The following is a 10267-nucleotide window of genomic DNA, read 5'->3' on the forward strand; positions in this document are numbered from 1 at the left end:
CTCTGTACTAATGCTGCTGTGACACCTGAATTTCCCCTCGGTGGGACAACAAAGACTATTCTATTCTAACAAAGACTATTCTATTCTATTCTATTCTATTCTATTCTATTCTATTCTATTCTATTCTATTTAAACTAAGAAGTAACTTTAAAAAGTTCAGTTTAGCACCGAGACTTCTTCTTGCACTCAGCCAGAGGAGCAATCTGATTGGCCTCAAAAGTTAAGACAGTCACTGATGTCTTTAAGCTTTAAAGATTTCTTACAGTTTTACTATTCTGTATTCCCATCATGTGAGAAATAATACAGTTAGGAAAACAAACTCGAGAGTTAAAAATCTATTTATTAGTAGCAAAGATCTCGTGCGATCTGTTAAGCGTTTGGAGGAAGTTTTGGGAATGACGTTCAGCTCCTGTCACACCAAATGTTGAGCTCAGCAGCTACTAAAACAACTGAGCTGTAGTCATTTTTGTGCGCTCTGTGGTTGATCAGCTGTAGTGGCCATCTTAATGAGATGTACGCACATATAATGACTCTGTGAGAGTTTGAACAAAATCAGCCCACTAGTTCATCAGATATTTTGCTAGACAGACAATTTCACATGCACCCTCCTTTTATTGGTGGTGAGCGATAAACATTGGTGGGCTGTATGAGGTTAAGTAAAACCCACACAGCTCACCATTATCCAGTACATTAAAAAAGAAAAACATATTTATGTGAAAATGTTCATGGATCTTTCATTTTTTTGATGTGACTCCCACACAGTTACTGACTCTCAGAAGTCTCAGATGTGCCTCTGCTCTGGAGCTCAGTTGTAGTGGGTTCAGAAGATGGTGTGTTACTCTCTTGGCTAACGGGAGYCTTTAAAGTTTGTGTTGTTTAAGAATATAATGAAGTAAAAATACGAYGATGCTGTCAAAGAAAGAAGTGTGCTTAGAAAATAATTGTATTTAAACCCTATAGATCTTTGTTGGTGTGTCCTTGAATGAAAACAAGTGGGCCTGTCACAATAACAAATTCTACTGGACGATAAATTGTCTCCGAAATTTTTTGCGATAAATGATAACTTTGTTTGGCGACCAGTATAAACTAATATAACGATGTAACCCCCTCATTTATGGAAGTTTGCATTACAACTTACATAGAGTAAAAAAGAAAAAAACAACTGTCGGCAATCCTAAAGTTTGGCACRGTGCCCTGAGTGCATCTTGAGGCGTTGTCGGCTGTATGATGGCGTCAGAAACCTGAAGACGCTCCTCTGGCTAAATGCCTGTTCATGGGGCTTCATGCWACAGAAGTTAGAGACCATGCGTCTGGCAAATACCTGACAGCAGGGTTCACTCCTCTCCACGCTAAGGAGTGGAAAAGAGGACGACACGAAGAAAACAAACAAGCAGGCAAATGAAAAAGATCATCCTCATTTTAATTTATCGTACAGTTTAATYGATTTATTGTTTATCGTGACAGGCGTGAATACAAGTTTTGATTTTCTGGYTTGAATCGCTCTAAAACACCAAAATTGACCGCCCACTTTTTAATAGTCAAGCTTCTCATACTGTGAGTAAAGACAGAAGTGATGGTTTTACTCTTTATTCATGTTTGTATTACATTAGGCAACTTCTGCATAAAGAAATGTTTCCACATTCTTTACAAATTTTCAGTATTGAGCTATTTGTTCATGCATGAATCTCTAACTTATAATTGAGAAATGTGATTTTTATTTTTCTTATTTCAGTTTGAATCCATGAGTGCAATAATGAGTGTTTCCTGCTTGTTCAGGTGCTGCCTGATCGAGATGGGAAGAGGTGCATGTTTTGTCTGAAAACTCTTTCTAAGACTTATGAAATGAGCGCCTCGGACACCAAACAGAGGCAGGAGTGGACCACAGGTAGGACACAAGTTCACGAATGTTTAAAACAACCGGAAAACCTTTTATCTTCCTCCCAAGACGTCAAACATCTTCCTCTCCGCAGCCATTCAAACGGCCATCCGGCTGCACGTGGAGGGGAAGAAGTCKCTGCATAAGGACCTGAAACTGAAGCGGCGGGAGCAGCGCGAGCAGCGAGACAAGCGCCAACAGGCCAAAGAGGAGGAACTGCAGCGGCTGCGAGCCCTGCAGGAGGAAAGGGAGCGCAAGCTGGCCGAGCTGGATCTCCTGAAGGAGGCGCAGAAACAGGCCCAGGTCCTCCTGGAGCAGGACGAGCAGCGGAGGCGCGAGCAGCACGAACAGCTCCAGCGTACYCTGGAGATTCAGCTTCGTGAGGCTGAGGAGGTAAGAGGCAAACGAGCAGACATTATAATAATAATAATAACTAGAGAAATTGCATTTCCTGCGAAAATGCTAGTGTGAGTGCTTCTTGCTGAAAATGTAAACTGAACACTGCTGAAATCGAGTGGAACATCTTTAATAGCAAAAGTGTTATTGCAAGTTCAAATTTAATAGTTGAAAAGAGCAAAAAAGCATAACTTTGCAGAAAAAAGTAAAAAGACACAAAAAATATAGTTGGAAAAGCAGAAAACAGCTAAAAGCTAAAATAGCAAAAAAGAGCAGAAAACATCTGTAAGAAACATAAATATCACAAATTTGCAGATAAAAGCTCAAACAGTAGAAAAAAGCAAAAAGAATTGCAAAAGGAAGCAGTTTTATAGTTAAAAGCTAAAATTAGCATAAAATAAGCTAAATCTAGCAGCCACGAGTTGTAATTAGCACCTAAATAGTGGGAAAAAAGTAAAATTAGCAGAAAAAAATGCAAAAATGTACAAAAAAGTGTCAATCCGTAGTTAAATAACTAAAACAGCTAAAATTTTAAGTAAAATACATCAAAAGTAGCTGGAAATTCTGTAATTAACATAATGAAGCATAATGAGCTTAAGGTTGCAGAACTTAGCAGAAAAAAGTTATATTAGCTACAAAAACTGTGTATTTAGCTTTAAAAAGCTAACTTTAGCTAATAACAGCTAAAAATTAACTAAAGTTGCAGCAAATAAATGCAAATAGCAGAATGCACCTGTAAGGAGCAGAATTAGCACAAATTAACAGAAAAAAGCACAAAAAAATAGAAAAAAGCGGAAGAATACCAGAAAGAAGCTGAATTTTAGCTAAAATAGCAGWAAATAGCTAAAATTAGCAAAAACGTAGCAAAAAATTAAGGCAAGGAAGTTAAAAAGAGCAGTACCATACCAAAAGGTGTAAGGACCTGTAAAGATTTAGAAACATTTGAAAGGATTTTAAGGATGTTGAAAACAGCTCCATTCATTTTCTGTGGCAAAAAAGTGGCTAAAAAAGTTAAATAGCTGAAAAAGTAAAAATAGCTGAAATACCAAAAGTCATAKCAGGATTGTCATAAATGAGCTGAACGTTTTGATGTATGAATTGTTGAAATAGAACAAAAATTGCGGAACAAGTTAGGTGCCAAAAAACATACAGAAGAAAAAAATGATCATCATTGTGTGAATGCTATGAAGCATTCACACAATGATGATGATGATRAYAAAATAAAAACAGAAAGAGGAAAAGAGTGAATTGTTTGCTCGGTTCTGTGTTCCTCCAGGCTCGGGTCAGCATGCAGGCCGAGATGGCTCTGAAGGAGGAGGAAGCCGAGAAGCAGAGGAAGAGAATTCAAGAGCTGGAGGAGATGCAGAAGCGTTTGGAGGAGGCGCTGCAGCAAGAGATTAAAGCCCGACTGGACGAGGAGGCTTTCCGCTATGCCCAGGCTGGGTAGGTGTTGCCGCAGAGTGAGCAGCCACTCCTCTGGCTGCTTGAAGCTGGAAATAGAGTCAGACTGTGTTTGCAGACGGCAGGTATCAAACTCATGAGTTCGTGTTGGGTTAGGTTCCTGAGGAAGTTGACCTGCTGCGAGAGGAAGTTGTTGTACGCTGTAGTTTTACAGATTAGTGCATTGCTGTCCTTTCACAGGTCTCATTTGATCTCATGTTTGTGTTTTTTTTTTTACTTGTATCTACAGGTTACTGGCAGAGGAGGAGGAGAAAATGAAGGCGTTGATGTCCCTGCAGGAGGAGCAGGAGGAGTACATCCTGAAGACGGAGAGGGAAAAGCAGGAACTGAAGCAGGAAATGGAGAACAAGTCTCGAGCCCTGGATGAGGCGCAGAGGCAGCTGGAGGAGGTCCGAGCCAACCGGCACCGGGTTGATCAGGATGTCGTGGTGAGTGGGGGGAGAAATGACACGACACACGTAGCTGCTTTATGGGACCGGAGAGCGAAAAATAGACACTAAAAATGATTGGATTTTTGAGTGAAACATCTGTTAAAACAGCATCTTCCACAAGGAGATGCAATGTGACGGTGAGGAGTCACAGATAATCAGCAGCTGTGATAAATAAAACATGTCCCGGCGCAGAGCAGGAGAGTATGACTGAATCTGCTATAGACTGCTAACAATGTCGACTGTAACGTGACGAGAGCTGTTGAAGTGGTTAAGTTTATGAAGAAGTATCATCTTACCTGTTGTAGATAGCTATTTGAACAACCTGAGTCGAACAGAGTCCAAACAGGGCAAACTGGACTACTGACATCTTAAAACAACTCCAGAGTCWAACAGATTACAGATGTGAATGCTTAATAAAGAATAAAATTAAGTGGGTATCTGCAAATGTGAACAGTGGCGGCGGCAGCTAGCAGTAACAGATGTCACTTTTATAAGACAATATCAACGTTTTTTTTTTTTCCAGAATAACCAGTTAAAACAAATTTGACTGAGGTGTAAATGTTTATAAAACAGTATTTGCATGAACTGGTTTTAAAGTGTTTTAGACTGGAGTTTTTTAAGGTGGTCTTTAGTCTCGGCTCCACTCCGCTCTTCCCTTTTCCATCTGGTCTGAATTCACCTCTGTTTCTCCAAACTCAGGTTGTTCAAAGAGCTACCTCCAACAGGTAAGATGATAACTGTTCATAACCTTTCCACAAAGCTCTACATATAAAACAAACCCAGCATCCCTTTAGGTAAAGCAGGTGTATTAATGAACTGGAGCTTGTTAAATGACGTAGAGGTCAGCAGAAGAGTCACCTTCATAACTGCTGCGAAGGGTTAATTTTACTAACACTCAGTACTGTGTTACTGTCAAGAAGGGTTTGTCTTTTATACTTTTTGTATATTTCACAGTTATTTGCTGCTTGCAGCTGAAGGAAATATCTTAAAGAGTTCATTTTTTCCTCTGACAGGCYGCCCAGAGGAAGCTTCGCCAGGCGAGCACCAACGTCAAACACTGGAACGTCCAGATGAACAGACTGATGCGACCGATCGGACCGGGCGGTGAGTTCCTGTCTGCGTGAAGAGACCGAAAACTAACGAGATCAGTTTTCAAACATGGTTTACTGAAAGCACTTTCTGAGAGGAAAACTTGTGCTCTACTTGTACAATTGTTTTTGTTTGTTTTATGCTACGTAGCTTTAATATGTGTAGCATTTAAAAGCTTAAAAACTACTTTTGGTGCCTTTTTTATAGCTCTACGTCTGTAATTTAGATTTAGCAGAGGGTGAGGACAGATGATAATTTTTTTGCCTGTCTGTGTGTGTGAAAGTAATAATAGGTTGCAAGTCTACAACTGATTTGCTTTTAGAATCAGCTTGATTAAAGATGGCTGCCAATGCGATTAAAAACACATCAAACAAAGGCTAAATCTTGGTCAATTTTTGAGATATTGACCTAAAACTTGGTGTGGGAGTAGTGGACAGTGATCCACGTTATATATTTTGAGCGCTAACAGATGCACAAGATCTTTGTTTAAAATGTTATCATTAACTGTTTGGATTCAGCTGTCTGTCTTTAAACCAATTATCTCATTAACAACTGCAACTATATTTTAATAAGTAATCATTAAATGTGCATCTTTAGCCAATGGTTATAAAAAAGACAAATAGAGCTATTTTTCAGACAATTTTCAAGGTATTGTGGTCAGTTTTGTTGTAGAAACAGTTGAGTCATGCACAATATGCATCTTTTTTGACACATTTTCTTTTTATCCATTTTTGTATTTATCCATTTGTTTTTTGTTTGTTTGTTTTTTTGTTTCCTCTTTAGAGAAAAGACCATCTCTGGGAAGCTCTTACCAAAGCTTTCAGATCCCGACACAGAGGGACCCCGGGCTGCGTCTCCGAAAGCGATCGGAGTCAGAGGATCAGCAGCGAAACGGAGAGGAGAGCAAAGAAAACGTCGACAGCAGAGCTGGGTCCGATTTGGAGAGACGTCACTCGCACGCCTCAAACGGAGACATGGACATCCCCTAAAAAAAAAAAAACATGAATCTGAGAGGTTACCATATTTATCCTGGTGACGTCTGATGTGTGAATATTGTGAAAGCAGCGGGACGTCTGCCTTACAACTGAGTTTACAGTGCTACCACTCCTGTTAAATACTGAATTTACTGACCTCATAACAAAGACAGTAACAATTTAAGATGATTTCTTTGAGCGTTTTTGCTGTTTATTCTGCTGAACTAATGCTTTGAGGTTTGACGAGAGCCCTGAGTGGGAAGATATGAGCCGTTAAAAACACAGATCCTGGTTCAGCTGTGATGTTTGAAGAGTTATGCTAACATAAAACACATACAAGAAGCTCCGTTTTTTTTCACTCTGTAAATATTCTGTAAAAGTTACCCTTGTTTCATTTTAAACATGTTTTCAAGGTTTCAGAAGGGTTTTGTTTGAATGTGGAGAGTTCATTCAGTATTAGTTTTTACCACCATTTCTCTCCTGATAAACAGGAAAGACATAGGGGAGGGGAGAAAGCTTCCTGTTGACAAATCCTGTCAAACAATTATTATTAATACAAATAAAAACCAAGAACTGATATAACCAGATAAAACTAAATCTTTTATGATTTAAGTTATWTTAAGTAAATATTTTGTCCTCACATCATGGAAAAGTCAAGTGATTCATTAAAACATTATGGAGTAACTTTTTTTAGATTASATTAACTGCAAAAGTAAAAAAGGACGACAGTGACAGAGGAAGAAGTCGCCGCCCACATGGCTCTGTGGGCGAGCTGCACGTYGCCTTTCATTTGAATTTCAGTTTGCGAAGAAAATGTGTCACCGCTGACTAATCTGATGCGTCTCGCTCAGAAAACCTGAAACAACAGAGACATCGCCTGACTCATCACGCTCACTACATGCTGCCCAAATTTAAACAAGAATCACAACAGCCTTTTTTAAACGTTTACAGACGACTTTTAACAGATTTTCAGGATGGCATTATTTTGACCTGTCGTTTTTTACTCATAAGTAATTTGTGTGATGGTGGTTTCATAATGTTTTGAATTTACTGGGACAATGACAGATTAGTAAATGTTTATTAAAACCCTTATCTTTATTCCTAATAGGCATGATTTTGATTTTAAATCAAAGGCTGAGAAAGACTGAAGGAGACATTTYGGTCAAACCTTGAAAATAACATCATGTTTGTGTTGTGAATGTTTCTTAGCTACCACCACGACAAATTCATCTTCTGTAAAATTCGACTAAGATAGAGCAACATTTATGATGGCTAATACCAATTAGTTGTCGCAGCTATTTTGAATTGGATTGACTCCAACGAATAATCAATYGTAGATGARCATCCAGTGATTATTACCTGAAAGTTTCATTAAAATCCATCTCATAGTTCATGAGATATTTTGCTAACAGACAGGCCCTAAAGTTTTAAACAAAAATCTTGGGTGTTCTCAAACARTATGTGTTGGGGACGACTCAGCTACTACCACTGCAAATTTTAGGTCAATATCTATAAAACTGACTGAGTTAGATCCACATWCAGACMGAACCCATCGTTTAGCTTCCCCTTTTCTTATGGCTGCATAATAGATAATAATAAATATATAGATAAATAATAGAAGTTTAGAATAAATAAATGAGTAAAATTTCTTGAATATGCTTTTTTTTTTGGGGGGGGGGGGTAAAAATTGTTAATACTGAAGTATTAGGACAAAAATGAACCAAAGGGATGAGCTTCTGTTTGTTGATCATTTCATCTTTTTTAATACTTTTGCAGCATTGCCCAGTCTCAACAGTTAATTTAAAGTATATCATTTGACTGATGCTACTGTACATAAATAAAAAAGCACGTTTTAATACACTAGACTTTTCATCAAATGTTATTTTGACTTGTACCATAAGTTGACAATAAATTGCATGAGTTAGAAGAGAAACTTGGTACTGGAGATACTGGTTGGTATTAGTAGTTAGGCTGTTCACTGAGCACAATAATGAGCTAATCAAACTGGTTTTCTAACTTGCAACCAGAGGTATATGAAGTACTTAAAAAATAACTAAGTAAAGGTAAAAAGTCTTTTAGAAAACAGGATGATGTTTAAGTTATAAATAAAAATGCAACAGATTGCAAATGTCAAAAAAAAAAAAACGTTTTAGCATTATAAACATAAAATTATTAAACTAAGAATTGCATCATATTCAGAATTTGATGACATCCAGTAAAATATCTCAAAAAATCTGTGGACAAGGATCCAGTATGTTATTAAGCATTGTCTTGCTGAAATATGCAAGACCCTCCCTAAAACAGGTCACGGTAACCTCAGTCCATCTGAGATATACAGCCTTTCTAAAGCCTTGTTTACCCAACAATACTTTTAAGTAAAACTGCAACATTTCTGTTCACAGTAAAAAATAAAAAAAAAGGATCTATAATGTTTCTAGAAGATTGTTCAGTTGTAAATGGTATCCCGTCCTCCCACTGACCTGTTGACAGTCTGCCCCAGCTGTCCCAGCTTTGTGTTCCAGTTGTACTGGGAGGTTGGAATTTCGACCTTCCAAGTCGAAAATATCAGTTGGAACCTAATAATGTAATTTCAAGTTAGTAAGTCAGTGCAACACGACCATCATTTTTTTATCAGCTTAAAATAAGTGAAGTGCCGGAGTTGTCCGATAAGACATTACAAGCTATTGTACTGTCGTTTTAAAATGAGCATATTTTAACCAAAACTATTGTTCTGATTGATGGTGAACAGGGGCTGGAGTAGGGGGGTGTATGCAAAGGCAGGCACATAGATTTATTTTTAATTTTTCTGATATTATTTTATGGTGGTGTCCTGATACCAATACTGGTGTAAGGCCCAATACCAGCATTTTTTTTTTCAAATACTCGTACAAAATGCCCCAATACTCGTAACCGTCACCAGTATCGAAAATGGGATGCTGGCATTGATTAAATGAGTAATTCACATTTCAAGTGAAAAGTTGATCATTTCCATGTTAAGAAAGTTATTGAAAGAAAATCGCTTTTGTTATTTTTGATTTATTTTAAAAAGTTACAACAGTAAATAATATGCTGTGTATTTGAATTAATACAGTTAAAGGGGTTGAAGGAAGGATATGCCTTGTTTTAAATCAAAGAAATGTATTTTTAAAGTCATTGTGTAAAGTTTAAGGTCTAACTCAGGAAGTATTGGTGAGTACCCAAACTGAAGTATTCACACTCGAAAACGGTATGAGAAAAGATTTGTGTATCCCTGGTGTGTTGTGTATTTTATTTTTCGGTGTGCACAAAAATGTTAAAAATACAGAGCTTGTCCCATATTGTATTTCTTTTAATTAATGTGTGGCCACAAGATATAGATAATAACTCATGGCCACACATTCACTTTTTAAATCATCCATCATCACCAGAGAAACTCCATATAAATCATATATTTGTGCTTTTGATTAACTCTTAATGGAAGCTACATATTTTTGACCCAAAAAAAAACAATTAATAATTATTACATATTGCATTTAATAATATTAAATGCAATATGTTGTACACTTAGCAACATCTTTTCTCTTTTTTTTTCCTGAGTTGAGCCAAATGTATGGAAGCCCATTTCCGCCACCCTGAAAAAAAAATAAAACTTGTATCTCATAATTATGACTTAGCTATCTCATTATTATGAGATAGTATCTCATAATTATGAGATACTATCTCATAATTTTTTATGATGAGATAGTATCTCATGCATCTCATAATTATGACTTAGCTATCTCATTATTATGAGAAATATCTCATTATTATGAGAAAGTATTTCATAATAATGAGATAGCTATCTCATAATAATGAGATAGCTAAGTCATAATTATGACAGCTATCTCATAATTATGAGATACTATCTCATAATTATGACTTAGCTATCTCATTATTATGAGATAGTATCTCATAATTATGAGATAGCTGTCTCATAATTATAGTGAGATACTATCTCATAATTATGAGATAGCTAAGTCATAATTATGAGATAGTATCTCATAATTATGAGATAGCTGTCT

At 37.0% G+C, this 10267-nt stretch overlaps 1 protein-coding gene across 3 annotated transcripts in view; it reads left to right on the forward strand.

Annotated features, from left to right (window-relative positions):
* LOC106525369 (DEF6 guanine nucleotide exchange factor) overlaps positions 1 to 8090 on the forward strand; it is an 18956-nt gene extending 10866 nt beyond the window's left edge. For all 3 annotated transcript variants that reach the window (XM_014019605.1, XM_014019587.1, XM_014019597.1), the window contains 6 exons: positions 1777 to 1885; positions 1971 to 2269; positions 3549 to 3715; positions 3963 to 4161; positions 5178 to 5268; positions 6037 to 8090. In XM_014019605.1, coding sequence (XP_013875059.1) covers positions 1777 to 1885; positions 1971 to 2269; positions 3549 to 3715; positions 3963 to 4161; positions 5178 to 5268; positions 6037 to 6242 — 1071 coding nt within the window. In that variant the 3' untranslated portion in view covers positions 6243 to 8090. The remainder of the gene's footprint in view (positions 1 to 1776; positions 1886 to 1970; positions 2270 to 3548; positions 3716 to 3962; positions 4162 to 5177; positions 5269 to 6036) is intronic.
* The last annotated feature ends 2177 nt before the right edge of the window (positions 8091 to 10267 follow it).

The sequence above is a fragment of the Austrofundulus limnaeus genome, unplaced genomic scaffold (genome assembly GCF_001266775.1).
Source record: "Austrofundulus limnaeus strain Quisiro unplaced genomic scaffold, Austrofundulus_limnaeus-1.0 Scaffold3, whole genome shotgun sequence".
In the NCBI taxonomy this organism is placed as follows: domain Eukaryota; kingdom Metazoa; phylum Chordata; class Actinopteri; order Cyprinodontiformes; family Rivulidae; genus Austrofundulus; species Austrofundulus limnaeus.